This window comes from Amphiprion ocellaris, chromosome 17, assembly GCF_022539595.1.
Source record: "Amphiprion ocellaris isolate individual 3 ecotype Okinawa chromosome 17, ASM2253959v1, whole genome shotgun sequence".
In the NCBI taxonomy this organism is placed as follows: Eukaryota; Metazoa; Chordata; class Actinopteri; family Pomacentridae; genus Amphiprion; species Amphiprion ocellaris.
This window is the reverse complement of record NC_072782.1, coordinates 22,231,370-22,256,148: the sequence shown is the minus strand read 5'-3', so window position 1 is coordinate 22,256,148 and position 24,779 is coordinate 22,231,370. Positions and strand designations below refer to the sequence as shown.

The window sequence follows — 24,779 nt, the reverse complement described above, 5'->3', positions numbered from 1 at the left end:
AATTTATGTTGAGATAAATGGGGGATCACAAATGGCATTTTCAATGGTTTTCAATGGGGCATTTTTTGTCACTAGGAAGAAATGAGCTGGTTTTTGTGGAGCTTTCAGGATAATTTAAGGAACTGCCACCAAAATTCTTAACTTTTTAAAAAAATCAATACCCTCTGGCAAATAAGGAGGAATAATTTTGAAGTAATGTTCTTAAAAATGTCACAAACTAATTAATCAAACTAATTGCCCGTACTAACAATGTCAGTGATTAATAGCTTAGTCAGTTACTAGCCTATTTTTTGCCATGTCAAATCTGAATACATTTTTTTTTCTGTAACGCAGCCAACAGAGTCTAATGTTGCGCTTTGAATAGATTTGCAATAAAATAAATGATTTGAAGGTATAACTGTTGTCTTTACTGGTTTTGCCTAATGATACTAGAAAATGCAGATGTTACTACTAGTAATTCTTATACCTATGTGGATGCCACAGCAACAACTTTTGTTTATTGTAAAGGTTTGTGTACTTACACTTACCTTCTATAATACATTTCATACTCTGTTTTATCATTCTTTTGGTTCTGTTACCTTACAGGGTAACACAGTCCCATACTATGCTTTCTTTTTTTAATTGAAATATAGTCCTGGACATAAGAGACAACCCACTGTGTGAGTGCTTTTACTTTTGCTACTTAAAGTACATTTAAAAGTAAGTACTTATTTACTTTAACTTAAGTAGGATTGTTAATGTAGTATTTCTACTTTTACTAAAGTATATATTTTGCTGGATATCTGTAGTTTTACTTAAGTACTGAGCAAGAGTACTTCCTCCACCACTGTTTATGGATAATAGTAGGAACTAGGATTTATATGACATTTCTGTCCTCACAAGGTGAGGCTACGCTACGCTACCGATGCTAACAGGGTTGCCTGAGCAGTGAGCGCAAATTTCCCCCAAAACACTTCCAGTGTGATACAAACACAAAAATTGCCACAATACCATGTACTCTTTAACTTTTATTTCATGCAACATGCATTATACTTTAACAGTAGCACATTTGTCAGTACTTCATTCCATTAATTTTAGTTTATTAATACAAAAACACAGTCCTAGTTTGTAAACCCCAAGAAGAACTACGTTTCATGGCATGTCCAATCACATTGTACTGTGACGCTATTGGAAGTTGTAGTTTTTTCTTCAAAATGGCTGTTTTTCCTAAATGGAAGAGTGAAATATAAAACTTTAAGTGCATTGAGGGGTTTAAATTGATGAGGGACACATCTATCTGTACTGAATTTACAAATGAATGGATGTATATGGGTGAAATCAAATTTTTATCACATTTTGTGATGCCGACTGCTAGTGACAACATCAAGCCACAGCCTGCATGGTAGTAGAAGTCAAGAGCTTTGTATAACAGTTGCTCCCATGAGTCTAACCCCTTTCAATTTTGAATTAGAAGCTTTAAAAGAAGCACCAGAGTCAAAGGTCAATATCTCTGAGCAGGAGCAACTTTGAACTTCCAGACTGACATAATCTTACTCGCCTGGCCAAGTCCTTTCCATTATCCTTTTTGTGTTTTGTCCTAAGACAAAGTTTTAGTGTAGTTTTCGAGAAGACGTGTGAAGCTCGATTGGATAAAATTAAATATAAATAATTTTATGAAACATAGTGGGTAAATTCTTCAATGACAACTTTTTCGGACTTACGTGTGAACCATAGGTGTCATTTTTGGCCTCGTTAAAAATGTTTTTTCCTGGTTAAACCCTGTTTCACACTATCTTAACCCTAACATTGAGGACATCCTTACCGGCTGCTTTCTTTCCTCAGGAAAACAGTTTCAGGGTTACTCTCTTTCATGTGTTCAGAATTAGCATTCCTAGCATTCGTACAGTGAGTGTTAATTTCATTAAAGGCTTGCATGTTATCTGACAGAATATGTAAGCTACATACATAAAACTGAATGCATTTCATTGGATATTGGAACTAGTAAAATGTGACTGGGGATAAACAGAAAAGTAAATCAACATTTAACAGAATCCTGTTAAAACTGTTTTTATTTCCTTGAGTAAAAATGTGGCCAAAGTATCTTGTGTTGTCACAGAGGGTTTAAAAAGACAACTGCATTTTTTAAGAAAAACCTAAAAAATGCTACAATTCGGTTGTGTAATGTCAGAACTTAAGACAGAACTTAGGTAGTAAAATAACACTGTTGTAATCTTCTTGTAATCTCCTTCATCCAAAATTATTTAAAAATGCATATACAGCAGTACCAGTAATCTAACACATTACAGGAGAAAGTAAACTGGTGAGATCAAATGGTACATCTGGCCATATCTTCTTGTATCAAGGCATTCTGACAGCACACAACTGCTCCAGTGTCCCAGTGGTGCAAATGCTGTCAGAGAGACATGATGTTAATGCCATTGCAAATTGGTTGACAGAATGGATTCGAGCAGGTGCAGCTGTTACAAAGGAAACTGAGTGATTTTTCTCTGGCCATTCTTGGAGCTCTGGTCAAGGCTTTCACTCTTCATCCTGATCTGAAGACGTACATTAACGAATGCTTTCATGTCTTGCGTGGGAACCAGTCTGCAGAACTTCCCCCTTGTTTTGTCAGGGTTGATGTTGCACACTGCATCAATATGATCTGCCAGTGGGACTGCCTGAAAATCAAAACACATTGTGTCAAAGATTTCTTTGCACAGCTTCTTCAGTCACAATCCTTGGACCACGCAAAACAGATCTTACGTGCTATCACTGTGGTCGTCCTCAGTGAGGCAGAGGGTGACCACAGTTCTGGAGTCCCTCTCGCATCAGAAAAGTGCAAGAAATATCTGAAAGCCCAAATTGCAGAAGATTCCATCATCATTCCAGATGAAGAGACAGAGAAAATGGAGAAAGTGGATCCATGTGATGACATCCAGACTGACGTACGACAGTGGGTAACAGAAATATGCGAGGAGAGCAGGTCACTTGCTGCAGCTAACAGGGATCAGGATAATATTCATTTCTTTCCCATATTCCCCATATAATACAACTTGTAAGTTACTTACCACTCTGGACAGGAATAGTCCAGCATCACAGCAAGCTCAGCCACTGTTGAAGCTGAGTTCAAAAATACAAAACATGGCCTTTTCAAACATGAAAACTTGCCTGTTCGAATTAAGCGCTTTATTGCTCGTCATCTTTCCTTCATTGAAGGAAATATGCGGATTTGTTTTGCAAAAGAAAAAAAACAAAGATGAGTGGGATCAGTGATAATCACAGAAGCCAATCCAGCATCCATGACTACCCACAGTTCAGAAGGCAAGTGGAATCTGATGCTGCCACAAACATTCCTCCAACAGATGAAGATGTGATTGAAAACTAGAGGGGCCTAGTGGTTCCACCTAAAAACAGGAAGAGGATTTCCTACCTCTCTCCTTGCACTGAATGGCTCCATGCAGATTCATGTTTTGGGGCCAAAAGAGTGAAGGTGGGATTATTAAAAAAAATGGAAACCTTCATCAGCCGATTAGACTTGGCAAATCAACGATCTTTGTGCTGAACACCTATGCATTTGATGTCTTTTGTCAGTGCTTATGTTGTGCTTTCTGTGACAGCTCTGCATTTCAAAATGCTATTAGGAAAGACAGTGACAAACCAGTCTTGCAGCTGATGAAAGCCATTGTCACAGATGGCCTGACCCAAGAGACATACTCACAGAGGGCAGAGCTGCTTAGTGCAATGTTTTAAGTAGTCCAGTTGAGGTCTGTTGCCCTCCAAGTTGATGTAGAGTGCAACATCTCTGCTGTTGTTGCAAAGACAATGAAAAATGTATCTAGTGTTTGTGTCACAAAAAACTGCTCTTCGCAGTACTGCTGTCTCAGCAAAGGAATGACAAGAGAAGTGCCACTTGTTTCTCCTGCCATTTCTGTGCTGCTGGATTCTGGTATGGCTCAGTTTGACACTGCTGTGAAAGAGGGACTCCACCTTTCTGAGTCTCCCTGCCTCAGGCCAATCCTGAATCATTCTCAATGTCCATCAGAATTCAAAATTGCAGACAGCACCTCAGGAAATGTGCTCTGTGCAGGGACAGTTACAGCTACAGCATTGAAGAAGTAACATGGATTGACACCGACCTTGCAAACCAAACAGAATTTTCCTTGGGTGAATTTCCCTCCAATATGGTTCTCCAAGGAAAGACATTCACTTAGAGGGCAGTCATTGCTTTCGGGGGAAGCTTTTTTTTTTCCTGGTTTTTGAGTTAAATGTGACTAAGTAGCGAACTGTAAACATGTTTTCCTGTTAAATATGATTAGGTCGTGAACTGTAAACAGGTTTCTAGTCCTCTTCTCATCTGTATGTCCACCTCCAGTGTCTAAATGCCATCGGGGGAGATGCTACGCCACTCTCAGCTTCACTCATATGAGGACCACGGGAATAAAATCCCCAAAAATCCATCAACCAATCAATAACACGTCCTGATTGCACTTCAGTTTTACTGACCACTAGATGTCCTACTCGAGCACTGTGTGTCATTGAAGCCTCCAGTAATGAAACATGTTTTGAATCAAGTGTCTGAACTTGAAACAAAGCCTTAATCAGCCATCACACAGCACAGGATGCATTTCAGACAAACTCTGATATCATGGTATCTGGAGTTAATACTGCACCATTTCTGTGTTTATCTGTTTACCTTTGTGTTGTTTGTTTGTTTCAGCTGAGTCCAAGCAACTGACAGGAGCTCGGATACCAGACTCTTCATTACTCTACTGGGACTCTTCATTTAAAGATGATGGGACAAGTTCATTTCACCTATTTGCTCTGATCAAACTAAGCAAAAAGAGAAAGTCTCAAATAAAAGTTCTGTGTTTACACCTTTCACATTATGGACCTTCTTTGATGGTGGTTTTTGGAGAACCATGTTTTATGGCTGGAAAATGAGATGAGCCTAAAACATAATATACTCTACTTTGTGAAGCCATGACTCTACTGCTACCAACTGTTGTGTGGCAAATAGAGGCTATTTGGAAACTGTCATTATAAAAGCTAAGATATCAAATACTGATGTAGAGACAGTAGATTTTTTTTAAACTTTACCACAGTAAAACAGTTGAACAGCAAAATGATGTCTAGCTGAGATGTAGCTCAGTTATCAGCTGAATGGAACTGATTTTACTGCAACTGATCAACTGTGACTGTGTGACAGCTCACCTGCCTGAGGTGAAGAAAAGCAAATTGTTAATAATTATACGTAATTAATAAAGGTGCTGCTGTTATGCAGAAATGTCCAGAGCTCTCTCGCTCATGTTTCCTGTCTGATGCTGCAGCTATTTATCAAACTCAGTGGAAATAGTTCTACAAAAAGTTGAAGACAGTGAGCAAAACCACAGCTCCTGTTATCATTTTGAGGTGTGACTGTGAGCCTCAGTCAGCTAATGGCTGTCCGTGATGATCAGCTGTACAGACTGGTCGTTCCCCTCCTGTCTCCTTGGAGATGCCTCTGCAGACAGTAGTCAGTTTTTAGCAGATAATCTTTACGGCACAACAGCTGTGCAGTCTGTGTTTCTAGTCGGAATTATTTTCGTGACGCACCACAGGTGCCTTCGCCGGTGTTGTCGGAGCAACGCAGCTGTGCCAATGTTCGCTACTGGATGTGGGTTTATCTCCCACTAAGCGACCTCAGAAAATGAGGACTGGTATCTGACACACATTACCTTAAGTACGTTGTCGTATCTGAAGTTCACAAATGACTATTTAATGACAACTAGCTTCATAATAACGAGCTAGCAACGAAGTCATGGACAGGAGTGAGCAGAGCTGACAGGAACTCTGGTCAGCTAGTTAATATCAGGAAGTATCACGTCTTATTTAATCACCATGGTGCCGTTAAAGCGAAGAAAAGTCGTCTCCTCAGATACTGGGAGTACTGGGAGTGACTGCAGTGGGGATCAAGCACCAACAAAGTTCCCCCAGGTGGTTTTATTTCTGCTGGAGCGGAAGATGGGAGCCAGTAGAAGAGCTTTCCTCTCTCAGCTCGGACGAACCAAAGGCTTTCATTTGCAGGAACTGTTCAGGTAAGATGACAGGAACTACAGTGAGAAGGGTCAAAGAATCAGACTATTTCCTGTGTAGGTTTTCTGTGGGTCATACGAGGAAGAATCTGGGGTGCCAATGAAATCACAATGTGAGGGATGACCTCCTTAAACAGTGTTCATTTTTGACAATTTGGTCAATATTTGTGAAATAGTTCTGTCACTGAAAGAGGAAATGCTCTTTTAAGATGCATTTTTGCATAGATTTTTTGCACAAAGTTACTTTTGTAATGTTGAATACAGTCTTTTTTATGTCCAGCTCTTACTGATGCTGCAAAGTGTAAGGTCTTTGAACACCTGGATTTTTTAGATTTTAGCTAGTCTTGCTCAAACAAGATGAAACAGGGACTTTGGAGAGATTTTTTGGGACTATTGTTGGTAGAGCTGCAACAAAATTATTTTCATTGTGGATCACTCGCTGAACATTTCACTGACTAGCTGATCAGTTACTTGGCATCTAAAAGTTCAGAATTTATTTATTTATTTTTTTTTTAAAAAAAAGGTTGGTCCTTCCCAAAGCCCCAGATGACAATTGTTTGTTTGACATTGTTTCGTCCACTGTTTAGACATATTCAGTTCATTGTTATAGAGAAGAGAAAATAGAAAATATTCACATTCGGAAAGTTTGAAAATGATCAAATTTAAGTGTTATTGCATCCTAAAAATGAAAGATTATTAATAAAATATACTCTGCACTAGTGGTGGGCGATATGACGATACATATCGTGAGAACGATAGAAAAGTGTCTATCGTGACATTTCTCTTCTATCGTTTCTATCGTTTCTAACCTAATTTTATCAATTATTACAGCAAATTTATCATTAAATAGCCTGCGACGATTGTATTAGTGTTTTCTTGTCACGATGCATACTCTAAGTTTATATACGTGAAAATAAAGTAGAATAAAAAAGAGATTTTTCGCAAAGAAACTCCGTCTTGTGGTTTTTGCGACATGACGCTGCTTTACGTTCTTTGACTCATGAGTGCTGAGCGATGGACACGCAACAGGTAGGGCTGGCCCCAATAGCAGTTTCTGGGCTCCGGATCTGAAACTTTGGCCAAAATCTTTACATTTGATTAACACAAAACATGCTTCCAAACTAGCTTCCTTTATCGACAATATGTTTGTATAATAGCCCATTTTCTTTTTGATTAATATTTTGTTTAAAGCACAAGCCCTCTGTTCTATATTATTATTTTATTTTTTGTTTCTGTTTTCTTGAATGTAAAAAGACTTTTTTTTGTACCGATTTTGTTTGTATTTGGCACGAATAAAAAAAAAAAAAAAAAAAAAAAAGTTTCTGGGCTCCGGATATTCGGTCCCCTCCTTAACTTCCCGGGGGGGGGGGGGGGGGGGGGGGGGATTTGACGGACGGACGAAGGAATGACTTGAATATTCGGTTCGGTCCGTGAGGTCAGAGGCGGTGAGCTAACGGAGGAAAGAGCCGAATTTTCGGCTCGGTTCGTAACGCCCGACTGGGGGTGGGGGTGGGGGTGGAGGTAGGAGGGGGCGAATATTCGGATCTCAAAATAAATATCCGCATACCACCATGGGGATCGAATATTCGGATCCAGCCCTGGCAACAGGTTAAAGTTTCATGGAGAAAAGTAAGCAATGAAATTTTTGTCAAACTTTTCGGAGAATAACTGAAAACATACTTTGTTGTGGTATATCGTCATATATATCGTTATCGTGATATAAAATAATCCATATCGTGATATACGATTTCTTCCATATCGCCCAGCACTATTCTGCACACTTCAAATCCTGTTCTCTCAGCTTCACTGTTCCTGTACTGAATGTTGTTCTTTGACAGTGAAAGCGTCACACATGTCATTTCTGAAAACAACTCTGCTGATGAGGTCAGGACGTGGCTGGACTCTCAGACCAGAGGTGAAAGCCCAACTGCAGTTCACCTCCTGGACATCAGCTGGTACACAGAGAGCATGCGTGCAGGCCGTCCAGTAGAGATCCTGGACAGACATAAACTACAGGTAAGCGCTACTGTACTCAGTAATGCATCAACCTGTATATTAGTCTTCTAAGAACTACTATCGGTAATCTTCTAAAGAGCCAGTTTGTAATTAAAAACATTATAAGGTGAGTGAAGATACATTGTCAAGTAATTAACTGTCAGAGCAACTCTTCAGTGATTAAATGATGAATCTTAATCATAGCACAGACTGTATGTAAAAAATTGTCAGAGCCTCTGAGTCTGAAAGGTGAAACCTGACACCTGCATTCTTTCTAACAGCCAACAGGGGGCGACTCCTGTGGTTGCACAAAGAAGCATGCAAGTTTATTTACAGTCTATAGCACCTCATCTTATACAGAGGTTATTCAAAGTGCTTTACAGGAAAAGGTAATCAAATTAACATGTAAAACATGAAATACAAAATTGAATCAAATCAGTTTAATTAAATATGGCAAAAACAGACAAGTTGGATAAAGTACACACAAACTTTACAGAATAATTCAAACTGATGGGCTAAAATAACAGAAAAATAAGATAAGATTTTTTTTTTAAACTGCACAAAAAATAGAAAAAAGGTTGAAATTAGGTGAACAGAAGTGCAGGAAAATGATGAAAGAACAAGCAATAAGTCAGATTGCATAGGTGAGAAATGAGCTATTTCCCACCTTATCTCTTACGTCAGTAAACATCTTTCTATTGAGTTCATGGCGTTCCTTAAACAGCATTTAGTTCAGGTTATAAATTAAAGTTCTTTTTGGAGTAAAATAGATGATAAAACAGGCTATTATTTAGAATGTAGGTACATACTAAAAATATTGTCTCTGACTGACATGTCACCAACCTTTGTGGCCTTTTACATTGGTAGGATTTGATGTGAGATAAGTATTGTAAGCCAAAGTTTGCATGTAAACCCCTGTTTACACAAGTTTTTGTGGCCCTACAAATGAGCCCACATCACCATTTTGACATGTCAATTTTTTTTTAAATTTTACTGACTTTACAGGCATCAAAATTTGGTGAAATGTTGAAGCAAGAACTGTATTTTCAGTAAGAAACATGGATACATCCATATATACACACAGACTTCTCAGGTAAGATGTTTCTGTGAGGATGAAAATCCAAAATTCCCTCATCTGAAAATATGAAATCCTCAAAATTCAGCCAGAATACTTTACAGAACAAGAAAAGCACTCAGAGAGCACAGTACTCCACCAAGGCTGCTCAGTCATTGCATCATTTCCGACGGATAAAATCTTTAATAAAAAATTACCTTGTGTTAAGCATAGGCATGCGTTATGCATGTGTACGTTATGTACAGATACCGAATCGCATGACCTAAATGTGTGGCGGAATTTATTGGACTCGGAAAGACCTACAATTTAATTAATTGGTCCTTGTATCATTTCCGACGGACAAGTCCCAGTAAGTCTGCAGCGGTCAATTTGTAGTAGGATCACAATCATGTGAATGTCAGCAGACAGCTGACGTAGTGTTCACTTGTTGTCATAGTTAAAGTGATGCCATGCTGCTATCTCGCAATGATACGGAAATTTTTAACAAATCCATGGATCCAGACTATAAGCCACATCACTGCCAAAATCTATTCAGTTGGTCCTTGTGTCATTTCTGACCTTCCCTGAAAATTTCATCCAAATCAGTTAGTCTGTTTTTGAGTAATGTTGCTAACAGACAGGCAGACAGACAAATGTACGCAGATCGTCACATAACTCTGCCGCGTTCTTTGGCAGAGTAACTATATCATATAAGTAAAGATCAAATTCTTAGACGATGCAGCAACACCACTGTCTGAAATGGCACAGACTGACACTTTGGTCAGTTGTACTTGATTCACGTTTAGCTGCTTGATAGATTTGGATTTTTGTGGCAGTTTAAGGTGTTTTAAATCCCTGCATGTGTTCCAGGAGCAGCAGATCAATGAAGCAGAGGTTGTTCTGTTCTCGGTGCCCAGCTATGCCTGTCAGAGAAGGACCACTCTGGACAACCACAACGTCACCCTCACTGTATGTGGCACCCCCACAACACATACATCCACATCTCTGACTTTAGCTAGAAACATATGTCATCAAAACACACTTTCTGTCTCAGGATGCTCTGTCACTCCTGGCTGAAAACGCTGAGCTCAGTGACGAGGACGGGAGAGGTGTTGCGTTTCGACGGGCTGCTGCTGTGCTGAAGGCGCTCCCAGCTCCGGTGACGGCCATGTCTCAGCTCACAGGGCTGCCCTGTCTGGGAGATCACTCACTCAGAGTCATCAAAGTCAGTGGAACCATTTCTACAGCTTTCTAATTGTCTTTTAGCTGCTCCAGGACACCATCTAATAACCTCTTTTTTTATTTATCTGGGCTTGCAGGACATTTTGGAGAATGAAGCATCGGATGAGGTTGAATCTACCAAACAGTCTGACCGGTTTAAAGCACTAAAGGTATGTCAGCTCTTTCCTATCACCATGGAAATTTGAACATTGGTTAGTGAAGTAGGAGTGTCATGTATCCAGCAGTTGAATAAGTAAAACAAAAATAAACAAGAAAAGCACTCAGAGAGCGCAGTACTCCACCAAGGCTGTTCATTGTTTATTAGTTATTGATGATCAGAAATCATGGCAACATAGAATGTGGCCATTTAATATAGATGAACCCACAAGCAAAATTACCTTGCACTGTGCGCAGGCGGGTGTTATGCATGTGAACGTTATGTACGGATACCAAATTGCGTAACCTAAATATGTATTGGGCGGTGGGAATTGATGGGACTAGGAAACACCCCCACAATTTTATCAGTTGTTCCTTGTATCATTTCCGATGGATACGTACAGATAAGTTTGCAGCGGTGGATTTGTAGTAGGATCACAGTCATGTGATCGTCAGCAGGCAGCTGATGTAGTGTTTCCCTTGTTGTCATAGTTACAGTGACGCCGTGACGCTATCTTGCAATGATACAGAAAACTTTAACAAATCCATGGATCCAGACTATAAGCCGCATCATTGCCAAAATCTATTCAATTGATCTTTGTGCCATTTCTGACCATCCCTGAAAATTTCATCCAAATCTGTTAGTTCATTTTTGAGTAATGTTGCTAACAGGCAAACAGACAAACCAACACCAATCGTCACATAACGCTGCCAAGGAACATAGCGGAGTTATGTGACCTGATGAATAAATGAATGTAAAGTCAACAAAGCAGTTAAATGAATAGGAAAGAAGTATTGTCTTTGTACAGATTTAAGGCCTGTTCTGTTTCCTTTCATTGGATGTGGACATGTGGACAAAATTGTTGGTACCCCTCGGTTAATGAAAGAAAAACCCATAATGGTCACAGAAATAATTTAAATCTGACAAAAGTAATAATAAATAAAAATTCTATGAAAATTAACCAATGAGGCTGCACAGTGGTGTAGTGGTTAGCACTTTCGCCTTGCAGCGAGAAGATCTCTGGTTCGCGTCCCGGCTTTCCCGGGATCTTTCTGCATGGAGTTTGCATGTTCTCCCTGTGCATGCGTGGGTTTTCTCCAGGTACTCCGGCTTCCTCCCACAGTCCAAAAATATGCTGAGGTTAATTGATTACTCTAAATTGCCCGTAGGTGTGAATGTGAGAGTGTTTGTTTGTCTCTGTATGTAGCCCTGCGACAGACTGGCGACCTGTCTAGGGTGTCCCCTGCCTTCACCTGAGTCAGCTGGGATAGACTCCAGCCCCCTTCAAACCTGAGACAACTGGAGCAGTCTGCTCATGAGGAGTGGACCAGAATACCTGCTGAGAGGTGCAGAAGTCTCATTGACAGTTACAGAAATTGTTTGATTGCAGTGATTGCCTCAAAAGGTTGTGCAACAAAATATTACGTTAAGGGTACCATCATTTTTCACCAGTCCTGTTTCATGAGTTTATTTTTTTAAATAATTCCGTTAAACCACGGTTCAAAAGCAATGTCTGATTTTAATTGGTTAATTTTCATAGAATTTTTATTTATTATTTCTTTTGTCAGATTTAAATTATTTCTGTGACCGTTGTGGGTTTTTCTTTCATTAACTGAGGGGTACCAACAATTTTGTCCACGTGTGTATTTCAGGTTTTGACAGGCATTTTTGGGGTTGGATCAAAAACAGCAGACAGATGGATCAGAGATGGGATACACAACCTCCATCAGCTACAAGAATCAGGAGCAACACTCAATCGAGCACAACAAGCAGGTATGTGTCTTGGGACTTGGCATGTATGAATATACTGCATTTAAAAAGCCCATAATAATCATTTAATGTCCCTCCTTCTATAGAGCTGCATTTTGGTTCCTGCAGTGTCTTGTATTGCTGCCGATTTGTGTCTTTAAAAAGACTTACAATGCTCAAAGTTACACAAAAGGGAGTTGTTCTGTCCCACGCATACATCTGCTCCTTACCTGCCTGAAACACCTCATTTGAAGTCCAGACTTTTCTTCCATTTGATTTCTACAAAGAAGCATCTCGTTGTACACAATAACACAGTAACGTGAAAGCGTAATAAATAGTATTGTCAGGTTGGTTACACTTCATGATACGTGGCTCAGAGCTGTTTTAGGGTGACCACTCAGACTGAGGTGGTGTCAAAAATTGACATTTTGTATGCAATGGAAAACGGCACAAAATTTTTTAATTTATTTTAATGCTGAATAAAAATACTTTTTGACTGCACAGCAAGTCAAGAATGCTCTGTTTGTAGAATATCAGTCCAAACTAAATGTAGTAATGTCACAGTATTCCATTTCAGTTCAGTTTTATTTATATAGCACTCGACAAGGTCGTTAAATCAGTAGGAAAGATTGAAGTTTTGAGGAAGACAAACACAAACAATACTCAAAATACTAAATCCAGGAGAGAAATGGAGGGAAGTTAGTCATACCTCATAGTAAACATACAGCCAGGTCCATAAATATTTGGACAGTAACACAATTTTCAGCATTTCTGCTCTGTACACCCCACAGTGGATTCAAAATGAAACAATCAAGATGTGTTTTAAGTGCAGACTTCCAGCTTAAATTTGAGGGTATTTACATCCGTATCAAGTGACCGGTGGAGGAAATACAACACATTTATATGTGCCCTCCACCTTTTTAAGGGACCAAAAATAATTGGACAAACTAACATAATCATAAATAAAACTGTAAGTGTTAATATTTGGTTGCAAATCCTTTGCAGTCAATGAGAGCCTGAAGTCTGGAACCCACAGACATCACCAGATGCTGGGTTTGGTCCCTGGTGATGCTCTACCAGGCCTCTATTGCTGCTGTCTTCAGTTCCTGCTTGTTCTTGGGGCATTTTCCCTTCAGTTTTGTCTTCAGCAAGTAAAATGAATGCTCAGTTGGATTCAGGTCAGGTGATTGACTTGGCCATTGCAGAACACTCCAATTCTTTGCTTTAAACTCCTTGGTTGCTTTCGCAGTATGCTTTGGTCATTGTCCATCTGCAGCATGGAGCACCGTCCAATGAGTTCTGAAGCATTTGGCTGAACATGAGCAGATAATATTGCCTGAAACACTTCAGAATTCATCCTGCTGCTTTTGTCAGCTGTCACATCATCAAAAAATATAAGAGAACCAATTTCATTGGCAGCCATACGTGTCCACACCATTATACTGCCACTGCCATGCTTCACTGATGAGGTGGTATGCTTTAGATGTTGAGCAGTTCTTTCCCTTCTACAGATTCCTCTCTTCCCATCATTCTGGTATAAGTTGATCTTTGTCTCATCTGTCCATAGGATGCTGTTCCAGAACTGCACAGGCTCTTTTAGATGTTTTTTGGCAAACTCTAATCTGACCGTCCTGTTTTTGAGGTGCATCAATAGTTTGCACCTTGTAGTGAACCTTCTGTATTCACTCTGGTGAAGTCTTCTCTTAATTGTTCACTTTGACACAGATACTCATACCTCCTGGAGAGTGTTCTTGATCTGGCCAGCTGTTGTAAAGGGGTTTTTCTTCACAGGGAAAGGATTCTTCTGTCATCCACCACACTTGTTTTCTGTGGTCTTCTGGGTCTTTTGGCATTGCTGAGCTTACCAGTGCATTCTTTCTTTTTAAGAATGTACCAAACACTTGATTTGGTCACGCCTAATGTTTTCTCTAAGTTGCCACCTGACCCTGACAACCTTAGCATATTTCATGAAGTCAGGCAAAGATTTAATTCATTATATGAATATTTTCAGAGTAATAGGCCCTTAAAGTATATAGTACCCTGAAAATTGCATGTGTCTATCTCCAATACTTTTGAAATTATGAGGATTGAGACAGGCTGAGAAAATAACACTTATTAAAAAAGCACAAAATTTCAACCCGCCTCAAATGTACTTATTACATTAAAAATCTGCTAATTCTAAAGGGGGTCAGTTGGGAGGCACTGATTGACTGATTCATGAAAGGACCCACATAGTATAAAGAAGAACTCCAGTCTAAAATAATGGAGTAAAAGACACATACATAACAGAAAAAATGATATTTTTCTTGAGGACTTTGGCCGATAATATCCACAGAAAGTGACGTAAATCTTCACTGCAGAAGACCAGAATGCCGTACTGTCTCAGTTTGGATAAAAATCAAGAAATTGGTCCACTTGCTTTGTTATTTTTTAGTTTTTTTTCTCCTTCCTTTGTGAAATACACTTAAATCGTGAATAAATAAGTGCCTTGTTGTCTTTCAGGTCTGGAGCACTACAACGACCTCAACCAGCAGGTCACTAAAGCAGAGGCTGATGCCATCACTGAGATCGTGCAGGAAGCCGTCGTTTCTGTGTTACCAGGCGCTCAGGTTGTTCTAACCGGAGGATTCAGGAGGTTAAAAAGCAAACATTCACATCCTTATATGACCACCTCAGGTTTAATACAGCTTTAAAAGAAATAATGAATCCTGACAGTCAGAAACCTGTTTGAGCTTTATGTTATGTGGGACACTCTTGTGTGTATACCCATCAGCCACAACATTATGACCACTGACAGGTGAGCTGAATAACATCGATCATCTTGTTATAATGTAATTAATGCAATGTTCTGCGAGGAAACCTTGAGTCAGCAGGACAATGCACCTCGACACACCCCAGATCCAAATCTTATTGAACATCTGTGGGATGTACCAGGATAAGCCTGATCTAGGAAGGTCCCACCCTGCAACCTACAGGACCCACAGAATTCACTGTCACCATCCCGATGCCACAGGACAACCCCAGAGGTCCTGTGTTCATGGACCACTGGATCAGAGGAGTTTTAGGAGCATGAAGGAGACCAACACAATATTAGGCAGGTGGTCATAATGTTATGCCTGATCGGTGTGTATGTGCATATTGGAAATGTGGTTTGAAGAACAAATGGGATACTGGAAGAAAACATTTCGGAGGTTAACAGAAGTATGTCACTAATGCTGTTTCTGCAGAGGGAAGCAGACAGGCCATGATGTAGACTTTCTAATAACACATCCAGAGGAAGGCAGAGAGGTGGGACTGATGCCTAAAGTTGTCTTCTGGTTGGAATCACAGGTAACTGTTGAGTCACTACCTATTAAGTGATTTTTAATAAGGTTAAGCAACTCCACTTTATCCCTTGAAGACTCTAACAATGCCCATCTATGCCAAACTCAGGGATCTAAAATGAAGACGGATGCACTAACATTTTGCTGAGTATTGATCAGCTAGTTCAGATATATTTTATTTGATAAGATTTTTAAAAATCAGTAACTGAGTGTAGATTCATTAAAATAAATTAACACTTTGTTGCAATAAGCTGTGCAAAAAGTGAAGATGTTTGAATGCTATACTCCAAGTTTGTTGTCTGTTGCATAGTCAGGTTTGTACATTTTTGAACAGTGACACAGTTTTAGTAATTTTGCCTCTGCACACCATCACAATGGATCTGATATTAACCAGTCAAGAGGTGACTGAAGTGTAGGCTTTCGGCTTTAATTTAAAGGGTTTGACAAATATATTGTATTAGTCATTTTTTACACATATATTCTACACAATAATTTTGTTAAAATTAAGACGGCAGAATCTTCTATTAAGGCCTCACAGTGTTAGAAAAAAGGATATTTCGTTCCTCAACTACTTACTGTCTCTATAGGGTTTTCTGTTGTACCAGAAAACTACAAGGAACTCATACCTGGAGGTAAAGGACGGTCCTGGTCGACCTTCCTCCAACATGGACCGATTCGAGAGATGTTTATCCATCTTTAAGCTAGCCAAGAAAGAAGAACGAGGAATCAAAGTGACAGTAAACACTGTAAAAACCAGGGACAGTGTTAGAGACCACACGCAGTCAGAGACGGATCAAAATCCACAATCGCATTCATATGAACGATACGAGCTGACAAACCCACCTGCCCACAGACAGTGGAGGGCTGTGAGAGTGGACCTCGTGGTGTCTCCAATCAGCCAGTTTGCTTTTGCTCTGCTGGGCTGGACCGGATCCAAAGTGAGCTGAATGAATATCCTCTTTGTTCAGACTCTTAGACGTGTTCCTCGCTCATGTAACAGTGAATAACGTTGATTTAATCTTCTGCAGTTGTTTGAACGAGAGCTGCGTCGCTGGGCAGGCCATGAGAAGGCCATGTCTCTGAGCAGCCACGCTCTGTATGACAACAAACAGGTAAATACAGAAAAAGATATCCAATTCCCATCAGAGTCATGTTTAAGATTCCTACAGACTTACTTAGCAGTTCATCTTTAGCCTTCCGAACAACAAGCAGTTTCTGGGTGCTGTTTTGCTGTCACATTTTGCTTCACTGTGAAAGTTGTAAATCTGATGATTCTTTCTGTTTTTACAGTTTCTGTTTTTGGTAAATAGTGGATTTTTGGCAATTCTTTAAAACAAAAATGGGCTATTCAAACCCATCTACAAGTTTCGGGTTTTAGATACTTAAGGAAGGCAAACATTTGGATACACTGAGGACTCAAACTGGGTCCCCTTTTGTATTTATCTATCATGAACGGATTTTAAATCTTACTCTGGCACCAAAGGTCAGAATCAAACTGATTCCTGCCTCGTCCTTATAATGCATTCTATACCTGGTGTGCATCATCTGCTTAAAGTGAACTGAGGTAGATTTATTTGAAGAAATGAGTATTTATTTTCTCTTAAAGAGTCGATATCTGAGAGCTGCATCGGAGGAGGAGATATTTGCTCATCTTGGTCTGGAGTACATCCCTCCGTCTGAGAGAAACGCCTGAAGAGACCTGATGAACCCACTAAAGATTATAACCTGGAGGCAGCAGGGAAGAGGAACAGGACTGTGTGGCTCCTGGTGCAAGTGATACATCCAGTAAATGTCCATTTATGCTTCTGCATTAAGGCCTCAAACTTGCAAAGTGCTAGCTTTAAGTCAACTTGTGTTTCTTTAACTTCAGTCCACACACTGACTCCTTGAAAATGAAAACGAAAATGTAATTCATTATTCCACGTTTTCACATACAAAAACAGACAAACAGAAATACCTAATGTACACTACCGTTCAAAAGTTTGGGGTCACTTAGAAATGTCCTTATTTCTGAAAGAAAAGCATTTTTTTCAGTAAAGATGACATTAAATGAATTAGAAATACAGTCTTGACATTGTTAATGTGGTAAATGACTATTCTAGCTGGAAACAGCTGATTTTTAATGGAATATCTACATAGAGGTACAGAGGAACATTTCCAGCAACCATCACTCCTGTGTTCTAATGCTACATTGTGTTAGCTGATGGTGTTGAAAGGATAATTGATGATTAGAAAACCCTTGTGCAATTATGTTAGCACATGAATAAAAGTGTGAGTTTTCATGGAAAACATGAGATTGCCTGGGTGACCCCAAACTTTTGAACGGTAGTGTATATCATGATATACATACAAAAATATTTCAACCTGAAATGCTGTCAGTTATATTCCATATTATCCACCAAGTCCAATATGATGCACAACACGGTGCATAACAGGGTAGGAAAATTGTCACTGCACTCTGGTCCCATTGACATTAACTGCCCATTAAGTGCTTCTTAAATGTCATTAAGTGTTGCAACAACAGCACGATTCTTCCTTTGAGCATGAATGAAGACATTTCACGCTAACTGAAATATTAAGTGGTAGATTATGCTTTTTTATGTAGCATTTTAGAATAAAGTAATAATCAGTGGATTTTTTTGCTTATTCCTGTAGAAGAGATGTTAATGTGTTATCTGTATTCTGCACTCTTTTCAGTAAGAAGAAGCAACATGACATGTCCTGAATTGTTACAGACCAGTAAATAGCTGGATCTGACCATAAATGCCAATATATTTAACATGAATAAATTACAAAGATTTTTTTACACTGAAATGCAAAATGAAATGAGTTACGTAATTTTGAGAAAAAAAACTTGTCAAGTGCCTGATTTTTAACATGTTGTTAGTAATGATACATAAAGTATAGTACTGCATAAGAAAAAAATCTGAACAGTACATAAATACAGTGAAAGTAGAAAGTCATGTAAAATACGATATGTGACAAAATACATGCTTTTCGAAAATATTTTAAACAAAAACATCTAAAGGTTGTAATGTGTCTGACAGAAATACACTGTAATTTTTTAAAACTTAAAACTTTGTTAGATATTTTTCAAGTTCATTAGTGAGTTAAATATGCAAATCGAATAAAAATTAAAATACAGTAAAATGGTAGAAATATATATAAATGTATTGCAAATAAAAAAAGTGCAGTAAAGTATAATGAAACAAGATAAAGTAATTACATTCTGAAAAACTAAATGGAAAGCAAAATAAAATAGCAGCAAGTCAAGATGAACGTAGGCTGTACATTCAGTGTCCTAATTGTATTTGACAAGAAAGAACTTTTGTCCATTTTTGGAATTTTGGTTGCTCTTACTCATCTGTACAGCAGGAATTACTGCTTAGCCACTGAAAAATATTGCTCTCTATATTTGTTGTCAGTGGAGCTGTCCTGACATTTTATTAGCTATATTTACAGTTCTCTGTTCATATCAGAGTATTTAATGGCCAATAACGTAATACCTGCCAATAATGTAATAAATATGGTCATTTTTTATTGTAATATAGCCAATAATGTAATAACTTGCCAATACTGTAAACAGTTATTACATTATTGGTTGGTTATTACGTTAATGGCCTAGCATTAAAAAATCTTTTCAAAAATCAATTGAAAATGTAGTAACTGCAGCCAATAATGTAGTAACACACAAATAGGACTGCGTTTCTTGGAAATAAAATTTTTTTTGCAGTTTTTCTGCAGTTTACTTATCAAAGATAGGTAGAGTGGATGGCATAGTCGTCATGTTCATTCATCAAGAATACGTCTCATGTTGCTCTCATTCGCCTTAATTATGGTTGTAAGAGCCTGAGAATTATTTATTGTACGAAATCATTATTTTAGAGTATTGTTTATTTGCTTAGATTTGTAAATTCATAATTCATAATTTGTTTGTCAGGTCAGGTCAGGTCATGTTACCTGCTACTGGTAAATGTAACCCAGTACAACCTGCTGCATTGCAAATGGGTAGATGGTTTACCCAGGACTCAGTCTCCAAAGGGCGAATGAACTCTACAGTCACCGGCCAACCATCAGACATGGAGTGGGGCCCTATGTATATGTTAGGCATAAAGATGACATTTCAACTTAACGGCAGCCCCTGCACCTGCAGGACATCGCAGACGTATTGGTTGTGCCTCTCCTCTGATCAAGATGTACTGTAGGCGAGAGAAGCACTTGATAAGTACGAGGACAACCCAAGTTGCTTTAAACGTCCTGGCTTGAAGATCAGCCCATCAGCCCATCAACTTAGCTGATCTTCTTCTGCATATTCGGCAACGACTGAAGCTGGCCTGAACTTGAACTTGTAAATTCATAAATCAATGTCAAATGAATTTAGCAATTTTTTTTTCTTGGAAAACATTTCATCAAAACTTTTTTCAAACCTTTCTCAAGGAAAAACGATTTAGTCCTCAATTAAAACTGTCTTAAAATAACTGGACTGGCACTATAATGGCACTTAACTCCAAAAAACTGAAGAGTATTCTTCTAGTAATGTCCTTAACTTTGTACATTACTGAGAAGAATCCAGGCTTCACCCATTGGCTGTTCTCACCAAATAACTGTTTTTGTGTAAACTTACTGACTGTTGATCCAGCAAGCTTGTAGAGCTTCATAATACTAATGTAGCAGCCATCTTCTGTCTAGTTCTAGGATCTGCACATGCTTCCCTTGTATAGAATAGGTCCTATACAGTCCTATTTATGTATTATTACATTATCAGGTGCAGTTATTACATTTTCAAAGGACTTTATTAATGCTAGGCCATTAACGTAATAACTTATTACATTATTGGCAAGTTATTATGTTGTTAGCTTCATTACATTTGAAATGGCCAAATTTCTTACATTATTTTTAGGTATCACATTATTGGCCATTATTACGTTATTGGTCGCTACAACAACATAACCACACTTAATAAATAAAACTCTCTCCACCAAGTTAATGATAGGGCTGCACAGTGGTGTAGTGGTTAGCACTTTCACCTTGCAGGTAGAAGATCCTTGGTTCGCGTCCCGGCTTTCCCGGGATCTTTCTGCATGGAGTTTGCATGTTCTCCCTGTGCATGCGTGGGTTTTCTCCAGGTACTCCGGCTTCCTCCCACAGTCCAAAAATATGCTGAGGTTAACTGATTATTCTAAATTGCCCGTAGGTGTGAGTGCAAGTGTGATTGTTCGTCTGTATATGTAGCCCTGCGACAGACTGGCGCCTTCGTCCCAAGTCAGCTGGGATAGACTCCAGCAACCCCCGCGACCCTAATGAGGATTGAGTGGTGCATAGATGATGGATGGATGGATGGATGGAAGTTAATGATAACAGTTGCCAGTTGTCCATCTTCAGCTACTGACAGTTTCTGTTGCAAAATATCAGAGGTTGCAGTTCATTAGTCTCATGTGTTTCTCTTCACACGGAACATTAAGTTTTACTGGATCTTTTGCGTTTCCCCACAAACACACCTGTGTAACAGTGACCTGCATTCAGCAACGTCCTCGTCCCCTTATCTGCACCTTCTCCCAACAGAAAACCACACAGCAGAGCAGAGCAGAGATCAAAATAAAATGTCACATCCAGGAGATCATTTCTTAAATGCAAGTTTGAAATACTTTACTTGAGTATTTCCATTTCCTGCTGCATTATACTTCTACTACACAACATTTCAGAAGGAGAAGTACATCTTACTGCACAGTTGTCTGATAAATATCTTTACTGGTTGCTCTTCAGGCAGTTAGCGAACATGAACATAAAAATGCAGGTTTAATGGTGAAAGAAGTAGACATATTTGATAAACTTTTATTTGGCTGCCACCATGACATTTATCACAGTACTTTGTGCCAGCCGCTACTTCCTGACTCTCCAAGGAGAGGTGACCCTTAACTGACTGTATTAGTCCACTGCCCTGCTTTGCTGTGTCTTTTTTAAACATCATCCATCCAATAAAATGATCCATACAGTCATTTAAACATCATTAACAGTTAATGACTGAAATTGAAGACACTATTTATTAATGAAAATGAATTACTTCATTTCTTCAACTCTGTGAAAATGTGAGACATTAACTTATACTATTTTCTTAGACAAAGCAGTCTTTCTTTACACGAAGCTACTAAAACGTGATTTGAATGTAAGACAGCTGTAACAAATTCCCTGCTAATATGTCAAAGTACTGAGGTTTTTATGGCACATGTTGCACTTGCTTTTTATAAAACAGGGGGGGTTATATGTTACTTTTATTATTTACAAAGTACTTGTACCATTAAATTTTGAAGCATTTCTTCATTAATTTTTCACTTGATTTGACATTTGTGGTTGGCATGTTGCAATAAAACTAATAAAAGTAAAATGAGCTTAGAGGATGTTTTTATTAATTCCAAAACTACATTAGCACCTGCAAAAGTCTAGCTTCACATGTTCGTATCTAATAAGATTCTGGAAATATTTGCAATTGTTTGACGTGAACAAATCTAACACGCTGGCTTTCACACACAAGCGCAGAATGAGTTTAAATACACAAATACTTTGCATTTGTGTCAAAATATACTTACAGTACCAAAAATTAAAGTAGTCTTTGTGCAGAATATCAAATTTAAGAATATATTGTTATACTGGATTACTGGGTTGTTAATGCTGCACTAATGTGTAAGCGTCACTCTAAAATGTTAGCTTTAACATATGACAAAATTACACCACTTTTCAGCCAGACAAGCCATGACATTTCATCAAAATCATTATATTCTATGTCCTTCACTTAAAAATTTTCCAAAAGTAAACTATTAACTTTAAAAAACGAAATATTCGTGCAACTAATAAAACACAATGGATCAAAAAAGTAAATGCAGCATGGCTCAAAAACAGTCTACAGAGGAGCAAGTGGGTGGAAGATGCATTCAGCATGGTGAAACATCTTTTACAGAAAATCGTAAAATATTTATATAATGATGAGCCCCTTCTCATCCAGTATTAGTATCACCTGTGGGAACTTACAAATGTTGTACATGTTGATTTTGGATTTTTTAATTTTTTGTGAAATAAATAAAATCCAACTGAAATCCAACTTTTTTTTAGTGGCATTATAACTATATCATACTGCACAGAAGACATTTTTAGTTCTCTCTCTCCCCATTTGCAAACTTATTAATAAATCAGACTCAACAATCGAAAAAATATCATACACACTACCGGTCAAAAGTTTTAGAACACCCCAATTTTTCCAGTTTTTTCTTGAAATTCAAGTAGTTCAAGTCCATTGAATAGCGTGAAATGGTACAAAGGTAAGTGGTGAACTGCCAGATGTTAAAAAGGTAAGATTACCCAAAACTGAAAAATAATGCACATTTCAGAATTATACAAAATGATCTTTTTCAGGGAACAAGAAATGGGTTTACAACATAAAGCTGTTCTGCAGCAATGGAGGTTGATCAAGCCTTCAAAGTTGGTGCTACCAAATCCTACAGGAGTCCAACTTTCCTTGATTTCTTACAACCCCCTCTGTCTGCATAAAAGTAGTGCTAGAGCACACTGTGGCACCATACCCTCAAGAGCATTATTTGAACAATGTTGTGCTACAGAACGTAGTGTGTTGCTATAAAAACTCAGAGGAAAAGGTAATTGACAATAGAAGACAGACAGACCATCATAACACTTAAAAATGTAGATCTTTCCTACAGAGAAATTGCAAAGAAAGTCAAGGTGTCAGTGAGTACAGTTTTCTTCACCGTCAAAAGGCACTCAGAAACTGGGGGAAACTCTGACAGAAAGAGGTCTGGAAGACCCAAAGCCACAACAGAATCAGAAGACAAGTTTCTGAGAGTCTACAGCTTGGTGATAGGCGGCTCAACAGTTTCAAGCACAGCTTAATAGTGGTCATAGTAAGAAGTCTTGGGGTTACAGCAAGAAAACCATTGCTAAGATGTCAGAATAAGAAAATAGGCTTGTCTGGGCCACGAAACACCACCAGTGGACTACTGAAGACTGGAAGAAGGTATTATGGACTGATGAATCAAAATTTCAAATCTTTGGTACCCTCAACCAAAACAGCTACCACAGCACTCTGCAGTACCATGCAGTACCCTCTGGTAAGCGCCTAGTTGGTCAGGGGTTCATCCTACAGCAAGATAATGACCCAAAACACAAGTCCAAGCTATGCCAGAACTACCTTAGGAAAAAAGGACAAGATGGTAAGCTTGACAACATGGGGTGGCAGCACAGTCTCCAGACTTAAACCTCATGGAGCTGGTTTGGGATGAACTGGACAGAAGAGTGAAAGCAACGCAACCTACAAGTGCCACACAGAACTTTCTGAAGGATATTTGATTTCCATTGTGGAAAGAATGCTACGAGTGTGTTCAGCTGTTACATCTGCCAAAGGTGGCTACTTTGATAAGTCAAAAGTTTAGAATACATTTTGGTTTCTAAATAGATTTTTTTTTATTAAACTTCATTTGTTTATTTGTTCTATGCTTTCATTTCAGAGTACAATGACACAATAACATGCATAATTTCCAATGAAAAACTGGAAACATTGAGGTGTTCTAAAACTTTTGACCAGTAGTATATGTTACTAAATCACAACAGAGGACAATTAGTTTCAAATATTTTTACTTTGTACAGATAATATTTATTTACTTTTAGGATACAGTTTCGAATTAAATATAATAACAGTGTATTTCTATGATGCTACTTAATACTTTACTCAGGTAAATGATCTGAGTACTTCTTCCACTACTGGTATACAATATAGGATTCTTCTGTAGCAACTCTTGAAGTAGGAAAAAAAACTGAACTGGTCTTGTAACTGCTTTGGAGTGAATTAACTTGACTGTGTTATGTTGTCAGAAGATGGCGCTGTAGGTTACATGGCTGATGAAACCAGAAACAAATCCAGGAGTTTGTCAGCTGGGGAAAAACAACTCAAGAAGAAACAAAACTTTTTCTTTCTGTGAGAGAAAAATAGAAAGTCTTCTGGTATTTTTGCACTTATAATAACCCTGATACATTGTTGCCCTCCAGATTTAAATCTCTCATACTGAGGTCTGTCAGGAGATGCAGTACTCTAAGAAATTATATGTTGTATTTATCTAATTGTGTCAACCAGTCCCATGAATCTCAGTTATTTAATTGTAACAGATAATATGCAAGTAATTGTAACATGTTTTCAGCAAATCCGGCTAAATTGTGTAGATTAAATGCTA

The 24,779-nt window shown here is 38.5% G+C and overlaps 1 protein-coding gene across 1 annotated transcript; it reads left to right on the top strand.

Moving 5' to 3' along the window:
• Positions 1–5,563: 5,563 nt before the first annotated feature.
• polm (polymerase (DNA directed), mu) lies at positions 5,564–18,181 on the top strand. The gene is made up of 11 exons (XM_023288446.3): positions 5,564–6,053; positions 7,889–8,066; positions 9,970–10,068; positions 10,154–10,324; positions 10,419–10,490; positions 12,130–12,250; positions 14,729–14,861; positions 15,454–15,556; positions 16,137–16,487; positions 16,578–16,661; positions 17,156–18,181. Exons 1-11 carry the CDS (start codon positions 5,857–5,859, stop codon positions 17,240–17,242), a joined length of 1,596 nt encoding a protein of 531 aa, XP_023144214.1. The 5' UTR covers positions 5,564–5,856; the 3' UTR covers positions 17,243–18,181.
• The last annotated feature ends 6,598 nt before the right edge of the window (positions 18,182–24,779 follow it).